This window comes from Thunnus thynnus, chromosome 5, assembly GCF_963924715.1.
Source record: "Thunnus thynnus chromosome 5, fThuThy2.1, whole genome shotgun sequence".
NCBI lineage: Eukaryota > Metazoa > Chordata > Actinopteri > Scombriformes > Scombridae > Thunnus > Thunnus thynnus.
This window is the reverse complement of record NC_089521.1, coordinates 33,595,135-33,614,631: the sequence shown is the minus strand read 5'-3', so window position 1 is coordinate 33,614,631 and position 19,497 is coordinate 33,595,135. Positions and strand designations below refer to the sequence as shown.

Genomic DNA, 19,497 nt, shown 5'->3' with positions numbered 1-19,497 from the left:
AGACAGCCCTTTTCTCTGGCACTACATTTTTTCAACTGTAGAACTTCTGTATTTCTACTCATGCCGCACACTGTATTACGCTGCAGATCAGCTGTTTGGGTCAGAAAGTTCTGTGGCGAGATCAGACATCTGGGTCGGAGGTCGACCTGTGCATCATTAGTAGGTAATACACTCACTGAAGGATAAATACCTCATAAAAACCCCACTTCAAAAAATCTGAACTATCCCTTTAAAGCTCTACTGACATGCTTGTGTGCTGTGAACCAGTAAGACCCCTCAGGTCATCTGGAATAGGCCAACTGGTTTCCTCGAAAACTGGTGAAGCTGCTTTTAAGCCCTGATGCTCTGAGACGCTGGAACATCTTAACTGATCACTTTTAAGCAGTCTAACTTATTTAAATTATGGTTTTTGTCTGTTTTAACTGTGTTTACTTACATCTGATGTTTTATTTGTATTGTATATTGTATAGTTCAGACTCTGTGAAGCACATTGTGTTCCACTAGGTCAGGTCCAGACTGGATTTTGAGGTAACTGTGGGTCATGAGTCAGCTCAGGAATGGGGCAGTTTCAGGTTTGAAAACTGGACCTGGTTGAGCGATAAAAAGTGCCAAACCAGAATAAATTTTTTATGTGTTCGCAGCATAATTGTGTGGCTGATGTAAGCTTTTTCTGTTTTGAATATTGCGGTAATTGTCAGAGGGGTTTTTTTTGCACACTGTGTGGAGGGCTTGGACCCGTTACCGTGGCATCACTTCAATCCTGGCAAACATGAAATCTGATTTTATTACAGAAACTTCTCAAAACAGATGTTCTTATTTCTAGATTTTTGTCTGTTTGTCAATATTATTCTGGTTAACGTATGCACATTTGTGATCACATTCACTCACTTTCTTTGTGGTTTAAACTTCTCAGAACTTCTCAGAACATTTGGCATGATCCACTTTTCTGATGTTAATCTGTTCAGCATGTTCCAGACATTCATACAACATTAAAAACAAAGTAGATCCATGTTGCTGTGAAGGCTCACTGGAAGTATTTAGCGATTTATTACAATTATTGGCTTTTACACTTTCTGATAAGTCATCAGGCCTTGAAAGTGAAAATTAATACTTTAACTATGTTTTGCTGTTAATACTTATGTACTTTTACAATATGTCTTTAGACCCTAAAATGTGCTGCAGCCTGTTATCTGCTGTTTGGTGGGAAACCTGTTGGCTAAAGATGAGGAGGGGCCAAACCAACAATAGTGGGGCATCTCTGCCCCGAGAGCCCCCGATGGGGACCCGAGAGAGGGGGGGACAGAGTCAGAGTGACAGTTGAGCAGCTCATCAGACAGACAGCTTCTATATCTGAGGTTTGAAACACTAAGAGACAAGAAGATCATCCAACAGGAGGCCTCGATCCTCAGCACGGTCGGCTGTGACAGGAAGGTTCGTCCTCTTTATTATAAAACTCTTTTTATGTCCTCTTATTGAAATGTTCTACATCATCAAACCATGAATGGCAGATTTGGTCACAGTGAGTACATCAGTCTTTCCATATCTAATTTTATTCTATTAAATGTTTTTAAAGTTTTGTTCATTTGGTTACATAATCTTTTATTAGAGGGTTTTCATGGCGTTCTGCTAACATGATCTTTGTGTGGATTTTATTTTTAGCTTGAGGATGTAGTCAAGCTGTTTTTGGCCAAACAGTGTTTCCTCTGTCGCTCTGTTGATGACATTTTCTTCTTTTTGTGCTTGGTTAAAATTTGCGCTACATGAATTAAAACTGTAGATGAAGAGTCATTTATTGCACAGAGGAAGGTCTGAAGAAGAAAAAAAGAAAAAAGGAGGAGACGGTGCAACGCGATGACGTAATTACTAGAGCGATAGTCACATCCCTGGTGACGGAAAGCATGATGGACAAACAGCTGACATCACAGCTTCCTGCTGTTGGAAGCGTTCTGATAAACAGCTCTGCGTCGGTTATACAGACACGTACTGAACGCTGCCCAAAGACGAAGAAGAAGAGAGCTGACGGACGAAACATGTCTGCCGCTGTGTTTTGTCTCTCTTGCCGGGCGGAAGCTTCGGGAACATTTAAGTCACACGCTTCCTGTATGATATCATTTACTTGTTTATTTGCAATATTTCAACTTATGAATTTCCAGCTTAATGTGTAGATTGAAAAAACGCATAAAAAAGGGTGGATGGAAACACCTATAGATGAGGATAAGATGATTAAGGACAAGGTAAATGTGTGTACGTAGTAACAAGTCTGGGCCGGGTTTCCTGCATTACGTGTTTGCACGACTGTATAACAGCGGACCCTCTGAACATCCATGTTGTGACTTTCTCTCCATGCTGCATGAAGAGATATAATGCATCACTTAGCATATCTCAAACACAGAAGAAGAATTTCCCCCCGACACCTTTGTGGACGCTGGCGGCTGCAGTCACAACACGTGATAGCATCAAAACATCCACAAAACTCCTGCTGCAGCGTGATCCTCCTTCTTCTTCTCTGCTTTTGATCTGTATGTACAACAGCAAACAGCAGGACATAGCTGACAAAACAATCTCAACTCAAAATCCACTGACTCGCTTTGTTCTGGAGCTTTCTACCGTTACTGTAGATGTTCAAAATGATTATGTTGATGAGGGCAGTGTGATACGGTCAAAAAAGCAGTAGAACAAGCAAGTAAGTGTACTTTGAGTTGATAAACATAATCCTTTGGTTAAGGGTTAGCTGTAACAAAAAGGTAAATTAGTTATTTGTGTGTGAAATGCAGATAATTAAATCAACAACATGACATCTGAGATACTAAAAAATTAGACAGAAGGACAGACCGGCTTAATGACTAAACTGTGAAAGTAAAATGTAAAACGCAGCTTGTCGTTGTTGCAGCAGTGAAGTGTCTGGACGCTGGTGTTAATAAAATCATAAAATCACATCTGGAAACTGCAGCAGGGGAGACCGCAGCCTGAAAACCACACATGAACATAATCAAGACTCCACCGAGGCCAGGGAAATGAACCAGATATAATAAGTGTGTGTGTGTGTGAAAGTGATGAAACCTTCAGATGAAACCTGTCGAGCATCCAACGGGCGCTCTGTTGGTAGCAAACTGAGCTGAAAATGTACATTTTATCTGATATATGTGGACGCACATGAGTCACACAAACTCTCATATTTAATGTTTTACAGCCACAATATGAACAAACAACATCTTGATGATTAGTACATTTACTCAAGTACAGTTTTGAGGTACTCCACTACATTTCAGAGGGAAATATTGTACTTTCTACTCCACTACATTTATTTGACAGCTTTAGTTACTTTTCAGATGAAGATTTGACACAATGGATAATATAACAAGCTTTTAAAATACAACACATTGTTAAAGATGAAACCAGTGGTTTCCAACCTTTTTGTCTTTTGACATCTTACAAAAAGCAGTGTGTAGTCGGGGTCACATTTCACATGTCTATGAGTTGTTAACAGCTCCACCAAATAGTGATTTTTCCCTCTAAACTTCTCACATGCTTTCATTTCAATAACTGGCCAAAAATTCTCAGAGTGACGCATTTTTTGTCCAACTTTTAGAAAGAGGAGTAAAAACAATTTGATCAATTTCCTTAACGTAGGAAATCACTCCTCTCTCTGCTGATATTTAGGAGGATATTCCAGAGGCGTGCTGACCTGTTAGGAGTTTCCAGGAGACGATATTCAGTGAGAGGAGAGATGTTTTATGAAAGCTTGATGAGAATAAGAGTATCGAAAGATCGTTTATACCACAAACAAATAACATTATACATAAATTGTTGATGAATCAAACTTTGATTGAGCTTATACAGGCATTGCACATGTTAGAGTGACTAGAACTTGTATTTATTTTTTTTATTTTATTACTTTATTTGACAGGGACAGTGCATATTCAGCCATAAAGGCTAATTTTCATCTGTAGTCCGCCAACAATAAAAGTTCTATGTAGAGCCTTCACTACATAGAGACAAGAAGGATTGATCTTAAGACGCCACAAAATCAACAAATAGCATCACAACACAATGTCAGGCCTGGTGAAGTGTGGATATTATGTACAGAGTAGGGATGTGCAGAGGGTCCAGTATTTGTATTTGTATCTGTATTTGTTGAGGCAGCAAAATTATTTGTATTTGTATTCGATTAAAAGTGGAAAGAGGCTTTAAAATCCTGTTTTTGTTTTTATTACACTCATAATTTTAGAAAATTAAAGATGAAAATGAAAGTGATGTCCAAATTAAGAAATGTGCGTCATGTAGCAGGTGGATGTGACTCCCCTCATTGAGACCTGCTGATAGACGTCACAGCGGAGCAGAGGAGAGACACTGAGATAGCGACTATAACTGACCTGCTCGCTGGTATTTGACATGTTTTGTTTTTTTCTTCCCAAAAACAAATAATTTTAAAAAATATTTGCATGAAACAAATATTCGTAAAAAAACCCCCCACTATTTGTGCTTTGCCGAATAACGTATTTGTATTCGGGCACACCCCTAGTACAGAGCCTATGATAAGCAGGAACAGCTCTCACACTAAGCTTAATAATGACAAATAAGACAACAAACAACACGAAAACACCTTGATGTTGTTGTGTCCACAAGTTTGATTTCTAATGAGCCATACTCTTAATATTATGGAGAACTAATGGCAGTTGGCACAGTTTCTTATGTGCTGCAGCAAATTGATCTGATAGAAAAAGCAGATCGGTTAAAACGACCTTGTCTTCTACGGGTAAGAAGCTGTTGCTCGACTAGTTCGGCTTCTTTTTAATGTGATGTAAGTGGTGGAGGAGCCATAATGTGTGACACCTTGAAAATGAGACACAGTCGACTGTATTTAACCATGTTTTTCCAGCTTAGTAAATTGTGCTTTTTCAAAATATTGCTATGATGGTATCCTTGTGGCCTCTTGTCGAGGGTTTTTATTGTCTATTTGTGCAGGGATTCTATTGGCTGTAGCAGGGTTTTATTGACGTGTCCCCAACTTGTCAGACGGTACGTGATGCGTGGGAGGATCATTATATATTAATGAACATTTTAGCTCCATTTGTGGTCATGCAGTTCCTTGTGAATCTCAACTTCATTACAACAGGTAAAATGTTTATATAAGGTCTTAAATCTTATTATTTAGGCTAAAGAGGCTGTTCACATGATGTCAAGGTCATGTTTTGCCTCGCTGTGAAAAGTACATGCGTGTATGAAGGTGCAGTACCACCAATTGTAGTTACGGTTTTTCAAATCTCAACCCAACCGGTCAAAGCAGATGGCCGCCCACCAAGAGCCCAGTTCTGCTTGAGGTTTCTTCCCGTTAAAGGGGAGTTTTTCCTTACCGCTGTCGCCAAGTGCTGCTCATGGGGGAATTGTTGGGTCTATGTAAATTAAAGAGTACGGTCTAGACCTGCTCTATGTGAAAAGTGCCCTGAGATGACTTTTGTTGTGACTTGGTGCTATATAAATAAAATTTGATTGATTGATTGATTGAAATCTGTCCTGCAACTCACTGTTGGAGGCGGGAGTCTACTTTTACCAGGTTAGGATCAATCCATCCACCCAAACCTCCACCTCTGAATATGGAAATTTGTCACCTTACATAGAACTGTGCCACTTCACGGCTCTTTGAAAGTTGTACACGTGTGTACTTTTCACTTCTAGGCGAAACAAAACGTGACACTGACACGATGCCCTCTAGTGGACCAGCAGGTGTATTACACGCTTTCATACTGGGCTGATATAGATGCTGCAATATTATGGGAATTGTAAAACAATGTGGTTGAACGGGGCTGATTTCACACAGCTAAACCTACTTTTTTAATTTACTTAACAGGCTACATTTATGTTTTTAACCCTTGTGAGTGGCTTTTTTTACAGACTATGAAGGCTGAATGTTGTGTATATACAACATCTATGTAGGAGAACCTCACCACGTAATCATAGTTTCTACTTTGTGGCTCCGAGTGTCGTAAAACAGCGACGCCTCGCTCTCTGTGAGGAATCCTCCTCCTTACTGACAGTCAGAGCAGGACGCTTCATAAATGAGTCTTAAGTCCGACGACGAGGTCGGAGTATATTTTTAAGTTCAGTGTGATTTCTACATGTTTGATAAATACGACCATTGGTATCTTTTTTTTCTCATGTGTCTGCTATGGATCAGGTCCCTGAAAACCTGGAGAATAATATATAATATGTTAGATCAGCTCACTTATGTACAACCGTCTCGCTCTTTCTCACATAAACACAGACTAATCCTGCAGGCACATTTGTAAACCTACACACTCATAATCTATGTACATGTTGGGAGTCAAATAAGCAGTCTGACTCAGAGTTTCTGTGGTTTTAAAGATCCTAAAACACACACACACACACACACACACACACACACACACACACACCATGATGTGTGGTGTTGCTGAAAAATGACAGTCACTCTGTCTCTGCTTGTTGGACTTTAACGTTGGCTCATTAACTGTTAATTCAAGGTTTGCTTCATATTTTCCATAGTTCACTATATGAGCTGCTCATGAATGAGAGACTAAATCTGGAGCAGCCTGAGACCCCTGAAAACAACATGAACACGTCTGCACACAGAGCAGCAGCCAAAACACCACCAGATAAAACTCAGATAACAGGCACCGCGGCAGGTCTGTCAGATTTGTCCTCATGTTGAGGAGTTGTGCTACAGCGAGAGATTCTCGGTATTTAAAGAGTTTGTTCACAGACGGCCATAAAAAGATCCTCATGTGCTGCCTGTTGTTTTTATCTCAGTGTGTCTGATGAGTGGTTGTGTTCGTGTCTGCTTCTGTGTGTAAAATGAGCTGTTGTGTCCAGCTGTGTGTTGGTAAAGCTGACTGTGAGTGTGAAGAGTTTTTGAAGATGTTGACTCAGTATTGAACCGTGCAGGGAACCAATCGTAAACAGCTGTGATCTCTTTCATTCTCCTTATTGGATTTAGGGAAATTTATACTCCAGCAGCCCCAAATTATACCTGAGATAACGTTACATCAGCAGGGTTTTCATCCTAAAAGTCCCACACAGTTTTAACAAAATTATACTGTTTGAATACTCCTGCAATCACAAGGTTTCAGTCTATCCGACCTTCATCAGGCATACGGCATCACAACCATATATACACATAGGAGCTGCTTCAATCATCCAATCAGATGACTACAGAAATGAGTTTGACTGATGAGCACCTTGAACTAACCCCAAGCATATGCATCACTATCCAGGTTATTCAGAGAAAAAACATTGGAAAGAGCAGAAAAATACAGAATGACACAAGGGAAACAAAGCCGATAAATCTTTTAATACATTATAGCAACAACTCTCCAAAGGTCAAGAACAGAAAATAACTTAATATGAATTAAGAGCACAAGTACTATATATTTCATAAATCTTACAGTGTTATGGAACATATTGCAGTGAAAACCATAATAAACCCATTCTGTCAAAAAGGAAAGGTTAAGGACTCGCAGTATTATCATACAATAAACATTATCTACCTTCAAATGGCACCAAACTGTCACATGTCAAGGATGTGCAATGACAAAACATAAATAAAGGCACAAATTTAAATGGTATGAGACATATTATAGAGGCTGGAGATAAAATAGTGCAGAGGACCATTACACGTAATCAATGCATGTTTGTGGTGGACTGATTGACTGACGATGCCGCTCACACGGACAGTTCAACCCCATTTCCTTCATCTGGATGCAATTAGCAGAGTTCAGCTGCTTTTCACCGTTTCGTTGTGTTTGTCTGAGACAAAACATCAAACCCAGTCTCCTCCGTCAGTTTGGGGGGTCTTTCTTGTGGTCTGGAGTTTCGCCGTTTCCAGAGGCTCCGGGTCTTTCGGTGGTTTGGAGGACAGCCTGAGTGGCTTCACCGCACTCTGTTTGTCTTGGATCAGCATCACCAGAAAAACCCTCCAGCTGGGAGGATTATGAAACTGGTATGAGACACACAACCTGAAGAAATGCTTTCCTAAAATGAGCTGGACAGAAAACTAACTTTCTGATAAATTACAACCTTCTTAAAATGTTTTAAAGGAAACATTTTAACAATTTATTTGCAACTATAACTGCGAGTCCTCCTTTGCGTCTTTCCCAGATCTCTATTCACTGATCTACTTCCAAGATTACTGCGATCATAAAGTTCTTGTGCCAGTAAAGTCGTCAGGAAATATCCGCTCCAGGCCAGTGCCTCCTCAGATGAATGAAGAGTTGAAATGGTCGGAGAAGCCTCAGCCCACCAGTGGTTTCCTGCTCCAGTGCTCTGGTTACAATCCTGCAAGGAGAATGATGGGAGATTTTCCGTGGTGTCCTTGGAGGCAAACTCAGTGGCCATGTTTCCCAAGAGCCGGGTCACGATGTCTTTTCCCCCGACATTGGAAAAACTGAAATATGAATTACTTGCATATGAGGGGGCGCCAAGGGCAATTAGATGGGGAAGGAGTGGGGGGCTCTTACATAAAAAGCTGGAAGGAACGTTTACAGAAAAATGACAGAGAAGAAAATAAAAGGCAGAGCAACAAAGAGACTGAACATGTTTGTGTGTGTACTGTAGCTTAAGCAGTGATGGAAGAAGTATTCAGATCCTTTACTTAAGTAAAAGTGCCAACACAGCAAAAATACCCCATTACAAGTAAAAGTTCTGCATGAAACATCCCACTTAAGTAAAAGTACATAAGTATTAGCAGCAAAATGTCACTAAAGTATTGCAGTAAAAGTAGTGGTTTGGTCCCTCTGACTGATATATTATTATATATGACATCATTAGATTATTAATAGTGAAGCATCAGTGTTAGAGCAGCATGTTACTGTTGTAGCTGCTGGAGGTGGAGCTAGTTTACACTACTTTATATACAGTTTGTTCAGTTTGTTCGTTCATACCGACTAGCTGATTCCACTACGACTGGATGTAGCTAAGTAGAAGGCTATGAAGCTATGGAGGAAGATGGCATCCACATTTTAAATCTCTTCACTGCCACCATAAGAGCTGAGAAGTGCACATTTTTCCCACAAAACCTAATTAGCTGTGAGATAAAATCATGGCGGGAAAAGCAGCAGTAGATGAGTTCTTCACTAAAGCAACCTCTGAGATATTTCTGATGGATGAAATCAGAAAGCATCAATGAAGTCAGTCATGCTGACACTTATACTACTGTCAGAAGCTGCTAGTAGGACTTTCTGACAGTGGATTAAAGGACAGGTTCACAATTTCTCAAGTGTGTCTTAAACCAGCAGTCAGGTGTCCATATGAACAGTGAAAGAGGTTTTCCTCACTGTAATCATTCCTCCTGTTCATGGCTGGCTGTTAAAAGATCCTTCAAATGTGCTTTCATTTAGTGCAAAAATGCATTTAAATGTCTCTGTGAAGCTTCTATTCAGCTTCAGCAGTCTGAGTTAGTCACATCAAGTGGATATCTGACACATTTACAGTCTTTTTAGCATCAAATTCCCTCTTTGTGTTTCCTTGGACAGTGTTTCCCTGTTGAGCTGCGGTGGAAGTATAGTAACAAAAAGAGGGACTTTGGCACTAAAAAGACTGTAACGTTGAAAGATATCTACTTGATTTGACTCATTTGGATGCTGAAGCTTCATATTAGCTTCAGATAAACTTTTAAATACATTTTTGTAATGGTCAGTATGAATAGGAGGAATGATTACAGCAAGAAAAACAGGTTTCACTGTTCATTTAGGCTCCTGACTGTTTTAAGACAGACTTAAAATTTTGTGAAACTGTCCTTTAAGTGTCTCTGAGTTTTAATGGGTGTTGATTGATGATGAAGGAAAGAGGAGAGTTTATCCCCATCACTGACTCTTTAGGATTTCAACCAGCATCCTTTTCATCACAGTTCTGCTCCCTCTGAGAACAGAGGGGGTTTGTGTTTGGTCGTGTTGTGGTATTTGGAGCGTTCACTTCAGTGATCATCATTCATGTGTTCTCCCACAGGCCTGTCTGATTATCTCTGCTCACTGAAGCCTATAATGTGTTTATTTTCTCTCCAAACATGTAATTTCTATCTTGTGCTTGTGTAGGAACCACTAATTGCTCCATGAGGAATCGGGGGCTATGGCGCTGATGGGGCTCCGTCTCCTGACGCTGGCCGTGTGGGTTGGCGTTGGAGTGAAGCTTGAAGTTTGGGGCGACCAGGTGAAGCCAGCCCGAGCACCTCTGATCCCCCACCGGCCTTTTGTCGTAGTCTGGAACGCTCCGACTGAGTCCTGTCGCCTTCGATTCAAGGTGGACCTGGACCTAAGCGTTTTTGACATCGTAGCAAACCTCAATGAAACCCTCAGTGGACCGAACGTCACCATATTCTATCACAGCCACCTGGGATATTACCCATTCTACTCCAACTCCGGGTTCCCTATCAATGGTGGACTGCCCCAGAACCAGAGCATCTCCAAACACCTGAGTAAGGCCCGGGCTGACATCGACAAGCTGATCCCCCACAAGGATTTTCGAGGCCTGGGCGTCATTGATTGGGAGAACTGGAGGCCTCAGTGGGTTCGAAACTGGGGCTCCAAGGACATCTACCGCAACAAGTCCAAGGAACAGATCCGGAAACTTCACCCGCACTGGCCAGAGAGCAAAGTGGAGAAGCAAGCAAAGGAAAACTTTGAGAGGGCTGGACTGAACTTCATGAACCTGACCTTGGCCCTGGCTGAAGGTCGCAGGCCAGATGGATTGTGGGGGTTTTACCTGTTTCCAGACTGTTACAACTACGGGTATAAGCAGCACCCGCAACGGTACACAGGCGAATGCCCGAATGTCGAGCATGTCCGTAATGATCATTTGATGTGGCTCTGGAGGGAAAGCACGGCACTATACCCGTCCATCTACCTGGACTACGAGCTCAAGTCCTCCACCAACACTGTCAAGTTCGTCCACTATCGAGTCAAAGAAGCCATGAGAATTGCGTCTATCGCCCGTATGGACTTCACACTGCCCGTATTTGTCTACTCCAGACCTTTCTACGCCTACACCTTTGTGGTTCTTTCAGAGGTAACTTTACAGTCAATACTTTTATGATGGATCATACTACCTTAGAGTATGCGCCCACCAGACATGCTTATAAAAATGTCCCCATGTCTCTGTTTCAGAGTGACCTGGTTCATACCATCGGGGAGAGCGCTGCCTTGGGAGCATCAGGCGTCATCCTCTGGGGATCATCAGAGTACGCTCGATCACAGGTAACAACAACCAAGAAATATTGTATAAACTGATGAGTTAGAACTGATTAAAGAGGTGCAAATGTGGAGTTTATTTACCAACATGCACAAATATCAAAACTAAATTGAAAAAAGTTGCCCCCATTAAGCTTTAAATTCATTTAAAATCAGATTAAACAAACAGTGATTGCTTGAACTGAATGTTCAATGTGTTATAGTACAACCCCTACATTATAAATGCATACAATATGTAATGATCACGGATGACTAGACGCGCTGGCCCTCGGCCAATGGGTTAACCCTTTGTCTGACTGGTTAGAGCAGCTGTCTGTGGTTTGGGGGACTGAGATCGGAAACCCATTGTGGGAACCCTCCTCTGCTGTGACATTAGTGTCAGAAGTGGGATGGCTAAACCGTGAGGCCATTGGAGACGCATCGCCCACAGAAACGTGATGGAGCCGGAAAAAGCTGAAACGCAGGGGATGTGCTTCCTGAAGGAGAGGGTAGTTTAACGACCACAGATGACTAGACGAGCTGGGTTAACCCTTTGACTGACTGGTTTGCACAGCTGTCTGTGGTCTGGGGGACTGGGGTTCAAGACCTGGTGTGGGAACCCTACATCACTGTTACAAATATGTAAAACAACCCACAAAGCATTAAGGAACAAGTGTTAATGTTATAAATCTCATGCAGTCACTATGCTTAAAATAAGGCTTCATGATTTCTGACTCTGAAACATATGAGCAGACATAATTACTCTTTCCTCCAGAACCTAATGTTCCCAAAAATAGCATCTTTTTTTTTTTCTCAGACCAAACTCTGACAGTTAAAAACCAGGAGACAAAGCATCAGATTTATGCGTGAAAGTGGTCAGGGTTTCTGTTGGTGAGTGTGGATTTCTTTTACATCCTTTTTACAGAAGACTTGGCTGTAAATCCAGAAGATAAAAAGTGGAGTCTGTCTCATAATCATCACCGGATAGTGACAAAATATCCCTGTGAAAGTAATACTATGTAGAGAATGGATTAAACAGTTTGCTTGCTGTAAGGTAAACTGACTGTATGTGTCTTTAATGATAAGTGTTTTAGTACTGTTGTGGAAATTTTCTTGAGAAAGAGGCACATGGAGAAATAAAGAAAGTATTAAACATTGTTACTTGTTGAGGCAGTTGTAGACACTGTACAATCCATCACATCATCAGTAATAATTATACAAACAAAAATACAATCATCTTGTATTTTTGGAGAGAAAGCATGTTGTACAGCTGGCCCTTTCTCTAAAGATTGTGAACCCAAACTAGACAGATTTAAACCTCTCCAGAAGTAAAGCTAAAAACAGTCTGGTCCCTAAATGGACACTTCCACAAACCATTACACCTTCTTACAAACAAGTATGGTCCTCATGGTCAATCAATAACTTCAAACATGGACATCCTTCAACTTTAGCTTGTCTAGGAACCTCCACACAGTCTCTAAAACAGTAGGCTTAAGACAAAGATATCTCTAGTTAACCCCAGAGGTCAACAAGCAATCCTCAGAAAGAAACAGGTTCAAGAGTTCAACTAGACTAGGAGCAGGATTTCTTCACCAACATGTAACCCCAAAATGACAATGAAATTACATCACATTCAGTTGATAACAAACATTGATCCCTTAGTTTAAAAACATTTGTAACATATATACAAAAGATTTTTAAAATGATAACCTACCCACAGTACATTTTAACTTGTTATCTCTAAATTGTGCGTGAAACAAAAACTCAATACCTGGAAGGCAGGAAACCAATCTAAAAAACTAATTGTATGGTGTAAAAGATGCAGAGATGATGTCGAGATGTACTTACGTGTTTAAAATGAGCGGTATGATCCTTTTATGATAAGGTCTTTTACCTCTTTCTTCCTCCAGAGGAACTGCCTGACGGTGAAGAAGTACATCGACGGTCAGCTGGGACATTACGTCATCAACGTCACCTCTGCTGCCAAGCTGTGCAGCAAAGCGCTGTGCAAGAAGAACGGCAGGTGTGTGCGCAAGAGCCTGGATTCGGGCGCTTACCTGCACCTGAACCCACGCTTCTTCAACATCCACCGCAACCCGACGCCCAGGGGCCCCCGCTTCCACGTCAGCGGCCACCTCAACAACCACGACATCTTGGACATGAAGCACAAGTTCACCTGCCAGTGCTACCAGGGCTGGACAGGTGTTTACTGCGAGGTGCCCCAGGTACCGGCCCCTCCTCCTCCTGTCCCGCCTCAACCCGCCATCCCTCTGCCTCACCCCCGGGAGAACAGCCTGCTGGGAGATGTCCTCGTCCTGCTTTCCCTCCATTTCTCTTGTCTCTGCATCATCATGTTCCTGGGACTCTGTCTGATTATCAGGTGTCTGATACTGTAGACACCAAAATGTACTTTTAGGACCCCCTCCTCCTCCTCAGGACGACAGACAGGTATAATAAGCAGCTCCTTAATAACAATAATAATAATAATAAGAAGAAGAATAAGCTGAGTGTTAGCCAGACCTTACTGTAAGTGTGATCAGCTGCAGTTCCTCTAGATGTTGCTCCATGAAATGAACGGAAAAACCTCCAACTTCTTCAAAATCAGCTCTTGTGTGTCTTTGTGGTTATTTTGAAATTGATCGAAATCTTTTAATTGAAGTAATATTTCACCAGAAACACCCCTTTTGGCTGAAAAAGGTCGACTGAAAAGTTTGTAACTTCCTCCTTTGCTTAAGACAGATTCACAAGTTTCACAGCATTAAACAAGTCTTAAAACATCCATAGAAAGTTAAAAAACTTCTCCATAATCTCTGTAAATCGATTGTCTATTTTCTGCCTGTTGCTGCACCTCTCAAGCTTTTCATTCAGGCTTTTAGGATGAGGATTAACTGATCTGTTTGACAAACTAAATGCTACACAACAATACACAACAACATTTCACAAAACACAACAACGTGTTGTTCTATTTTGCACCTCAGGGCCTCCATACATTGCAATACAGAGGGGCCCTTAGGACCCTCTAGGGCTTCAGAGAAGGCCAAACATATCAGCATTTTAAATGTTATATTTAATCTCTTTCATTTAATAATTATTTTCTTCTAATTCTAATTTTAGCCTAATTTTCTATCAAATTTGCTTCAGAATTGAAAGGGTTACTGTCCTGAAACTGTGAAAATAGAATTATTCAATCAGATTTTTTTGTTTGTTTGTTGTCTTTAGACAGAGAAAACATTAGCTGGCCCATTTAATGTAGTGTGATGTATATCCATTTTACAAACTGCAATATTTACAAAACGAACTGTGAAAAGTGAAGTAACTGTGAGGCGGACGTGAAGGTAATGTAGAGTTGACAGCTGGTTGACTGGAAGTGAACAGACGTCCAGTTCGTAAAACAGATATACATCACACTCATAGACTGTATAAAAATATGGACGTAGTTACCGTGACGTCACCCGTTGGTTTCTGAAGAGCGGTTTTGAAGCTCAAAGCGAGCCGCTCCGGCCGTCGCCATCTTGGCAGTGCGTGACGCTGCCTAACTCCCAGCCAATCAAAAATGAGCAAAGAGGCGGGCCGAATGGCTGAAACAAGCCACCTAGCGGCTGACAGACCTGTCACTCAAAGCAGCCATGTCCTTCATTATACAGAACTTTACGGCTTAATAACATTTAAACGGGTGAGGTATAAAAAAATTCACCCCCCGTACAGTTGACATGAAAGAGGAAATTAGCTACAGAGACCAAAACCGTTTTTTGTTCCAGGCTGTAAACATGTTTATTTCTGCTGTAAAGTTGGACATTTTAACATGGGGGTCTATGGGGATTGACTCACTTTTAGAGCCTCAAGTGGTCATTCAAGGAACTGCAGTTTTTGGCTTCATTTTACAGCCCTGGAGGTTGCCGCTTGGTCACACTACATTGTGCAAGTGGAGATTAGCCCCCATAGCTGTGTGTGTGTGTTCGTTCAGAAAGTGACGAGTGAATTAACCAATCACATTTTGATTATAGTGGGTGGGACCAAATATCATCCCCCAGGGCCTTCAGGAAGGCTTTCTAGCAGAAAGGCAAACTTCTCCCGTGTAGCTTAGCTCACCGCACATGTATGTTCATCATGTCTTAATTCTGTCTTGTCATGTTGTTTGATTGGAAATGCTCCTGTTTTGTGTGCACATTTAGTAATTGTTTTAAGTGTAACGCTAACTCTGCTAGCTTTGCCATTTTCCTATGGGATTTCCCATCGTATTAACGTGTTGTTAGCATCATGCTAAGCGAGGATTTTCGTCCTGTCAGCCAGTCCACCTGGAAACCTGTTTGCAATTAGTAGTGTATTTATTAAAGCTCTGAGCAGCAGACCAAATAAGTTTGGAGACAAATGTATTTTTCTTTCATTTGTACGTGAATAATAACAGCACACATGACTGTTTGTAGTTTTTGTTTGTTTGAGAGAAAGAGCTGCAAGCTGCAAACAGATGTTTCGATGCTGCCCTGCTGATTTTGAGTGATTTTTGCTCAGATTAATAAATGCAGTCTTTGATTTTGAAACAGACGCCTTATGTTGTTGTTGTTGTAGCCTTTCTGAAGCTATTGCAGGATTAAATCACTTCATTTTATTTTATGAGCCCCCTCAGTTACTTCACGCTGGCGCTGGGCCTGAGAGAGACAAAGGCTATTTTGATATCCATGGACTAGAATAATATACATCCTGGGTGGCCGCTTGTTGTCTTTGTATGGTGTTCATTTTGTAGCAGAGATCTCAGTGTTTTTGTGACTTGTTTGTTTGAGTACAGAGAAGACGCCCAAGGTTAAAATGATTATTATGCCTGTTTTTGTTTACCTAACGTCACGGTCGGTTAAAATGTTGCAGTCGTTCATCCCTCCCAAAATCTTTTGTCTGTTGCTGCTTTTTTGGTATGCGTTTTTTTGTGTTTGTGTCTGTTGCAGAATGAACTGATCATTTACTTTTCTGATCATTTATTTAAGTTGAGCGATCAGCTGAGTCCATTTCCTCCAGCTGGAGGACACAATAAACATCCCACTTCTATAAAAACCTCATAAAACACTCAATAAATCAAAAAAAGTTATCCAGAAAACATTTTACAGTCACAGTAATTTGTTTAATTTGGGATAATGATTCTTTAATGGGACTGACATCACAGCCAACACTTCATCAGCCTACCGAGTGAATCTGCAATTTGGTGCATTTAAGTCAAATAAGTCACAGCCAGCAGCAGCGACTTAACAACCAAACAACTCAACAAAACTTAACAATAGTCCCTGTTTGTCTCACGGGAAAGGGAGGAACGGCGGGGCGTCAAACACTGTTTTAGGTGATTAGAGGAGGGAGGAGACGTTTCTGTTGCAACTGGAAGTTTGTGTTTCAAGCCTGTTAAAAGTAAAAACGGTCAAAAAAAGAGTAAACTATGGATTATACAAAGTGTTGAAGTCAGCTGATTATAAATCAAGGTATATATCGGCTCGATTTAACAGAAGCTTTAGAGCTTCATCACTAATCTGCTGCTGCTGGAGGATCAGAGAGCTGCATGTTATTAATATTTTTACCGGCAGGTAGCTGAGGACTATGTGCCTTAAAATCTTGATGTTTTTATGTTAGAGCCACAGTATCCCTGACCTTCTCAGATAAAAAGGATTTCAATGAGATTTAAAATTTTGGGAAAAGAAAGCAGTGATCTTTACTTGGTAGATCAGCAGATACACTGAGGTGAAGAATCAGGAGAGAAAAAGCTGCAGCAACGGTGGAAAGTTAAGTTCAGTACATTTACTCAAGTACTGAACTTAAGTACATTTTTGAGATACTTGTACTTTACTTGAGTATTTCCATGTGATGCTACTTTCTACATTTCAGAGGGAAATATTGTACTTTCTACTCCACTACATTTATTTGACAGCTTTAGTTACTTTTCAGATGAAGATTTGACACAATGGATAATATAACAAGCTTTTAAAATACAACACATTGTTAAAGATGAAACCAGTGGTTTCCAACCTTTTTGTCTTTTGACGTCTTACAAAAAGCAGTGTGTAGTCGGGGTCACATTTCACATGTCTATGAGTTGTTAACAGCTCCACCAAATAGTGATTTTTCCCTCTAAACTTCTCACATGCTTTCATTTCAATAAATGTTCAAATGATCCAATATTTCAGCAAAAATCAAAGATTAGAGAAAAAGTCCAAAAACTGAAAACAGATTTGTGTATCAGAACTTTGTTTTTTCTTCTTTCCTCTCCCATTAATCATCTCACCACCCCTCAGATTTATCTGCTGACCCTTTGGAGGGGCCCGACCCCTAGGTTGGGAACCACTGGACTAAACTAGCTAACTGTATATAAAGTAGTGTAAACTAGCTCCACCTCCAGCAGCTACAACAGTAACATGCTGCTCTAACACTGATGCTTCACTATTAATAATCTAATGATGTCATATATAATAATATATCAGTCAGAGGGACCAAACCACTACTTTTACTGCAATACTTTAACTACATCAAGCTCATAATACTTATGTACTTTTACTGCAATACTTTAACTACATCAAGCTCATAATACTTATGTACTTTTACTGCAATACTTTAACTACATCAAGCTCATAATACTTATGTACTTTTACTGCAATACTTTAACTACATCAAGCTCATAATACTTATGTACTTTTACTGCGATACTACTCAGTCATTATCTTTGTCAACCTTGGAATAAATGGTTCCTTACTTACCTTCTGGTGTTCATGAAACATATTTTGGATATAAATATGAGTTTCTGGGAAACAGAAACACAGTGACTCAGTGAAAAATGTGTCCAGTAAAAACACAATTAAACTGGTTTTAGTGGATTTCAGTGGTCACGCTGCCCGGACTGATGAAGCATCAAACCCACCTACAACTTTCGTTCACTCCTGGTTTTCTTCTTTTTAAAAATATTGACACAATATTATAATAATCACACTCAGACTTCACGCCTCCATCAAACATCTTTCACCGTCACCAGTTACCTCAAGTTTTTAGATTTTCTTCCATCAAGGCAGACATCAGTTTTAATTTATTACTTTAAAATCAACTAGCTACAGATGTGTAAAAGAAAGTACAAGGGGAAGTTTGATAATGATAATGTTCATAATCAATTAGTTGTTTGATCCAGAAAATGGTGAAATATGTCAATAACTGTCTTTCAAAGCTCATGATGACGTCCTCAAATGTTTTGTTTTGTCCACAACCCAAAGATATTCAGTTTACATTTAAAAATTCTTAAAAAATGACTCAAAATAATTAACCGATTATCAAAATAATTGGCTATTAATTTAATTAATTATTTAGGAATTTGGACTTCTGAGAAAGTTTGTCTGAACTTTTGACTGGTGCTGTAAATAAAATTGACTTGACTTTCATTTTGCCCTTTTGGTGGCAGCAAATGAAAAGTCAGAAGATCATCAGAGTTCCAGAAGTGTGTGAACCAGATTTCACAGCCAGCCATCACATGACCGAGGCGGAGCTGGAGCTGACTCAACCCGACGGCGTTTCTCTGTCGCTGTTATTATCGGATTATGATGATTGACAGCTGAGGAAGTAAACAATCTCACAGCATCTGCAGTTCACAGTCGTCTCAGTTTCATGTCTTCGGATCTTTTTTCTTCGTCTTCTAAACACAAACATTGACAATTATGTTACCAGTGAAAGTTAGATCATAGAAAAGTCTGACAAGTTTGTTTCCTGTCAACTGTTTGAACATTTTCTAAAACAGTGTATCCTGTATCCATTTCATAAAATAAACTTCTTCAAAATGTCTTAAATAAACAGAAACCAAACACCTGTAATTTTGCAACTCCCAGACTTCAGTTACCTCCTGTACTTCAGCTAATAACCATAATCAGCTGTAGCTCCGAGTCAGCAGTCACTCTGGATGTTCTGCTTGTCTGCAGAGCAGCTGGCGGAGACTCAGCGTGACTTTCCCCTCAAACTGACAGCGACAGTCTGTCAGAGAACATTTTTCACCCTGCATGTTACGGGACAGAGAATTTAAAGGATCCTAACTGTGTTTTTAGCCCATTAAAGGATGAACTTTCTTTCTTCTTGTCAATAAATCACATAAAAAGACCAAAACCAACACTGTGTTAGTTTGTCTCTCAGTACTTTCTGACTTCCCCGTCTGTGGTGCTCAGCTCTAAGCCCATTGGTTCCCACTGAAGACGTACAGTATAACTTCGTCTCATAAACATACAGGCTTTTTTACAGGCTCAGTAATTTCCTCAAACATCTGGTGACTGTAGTTTCACTCAAACAGAAATAGTGCGTTTGT

At 40.4% G+C, this 19,497-nt stretch overlaps 1 protein-coding gene across 1 annotated transcript; it reads left to right on the top strand.

The window, feature by feature from the left end:
* The first annotated feature begins 1,229 nt into the window (after window positions 1-1,229).
* Window positions 1,230-19,305, top strand: hyal6 (hyaluronoglucosaminidase 6). The gene is made up of 4 exons (XM_067590865.1): window positions 1,230-1,431; window positions 10,065-11,034; window positions 11,133-11,222; window positions 13,106-19,305. The coding sequence occupies exons 2-4, from the start codon at window positions 10,099-10,101 to the stop codon at window positions 13,589-13,591; spliced, it is 1,512 nt and encodes a 503-aa protein (XP_067446966.1). The 5' UTR covers window positions 1,230-1,431; window positions 10,065-10,098; the 3' UTR covers window positions 13,592-19,305.
* Window positions 19,306-19,497: the final 192 nt, after the last annotated feature.

Coding starts and splice junctions, on each gene's coding strand:
- hyal6 (XM_067590865.1), top strand. CDS start 10,099: ATGGCGCTGATGGGGCTCCGTCTCCTGACGCTGGCCGTGTGGGTTGGC. Junction 11,035..11,132: donor CCTTTGTGGTTCTTTCAGAG/GTAACTTTACAG, acceptor TCTCTGTTTCAG/AGTGACCTGGTTCATACCAT. Junction 11,223..13,105: donor CAGAGTACGCTCGATCACAG/GTAACAACAACC, acceptor TTCTTCCTCCAG/AGGAACTGCCTGACGGTGAA.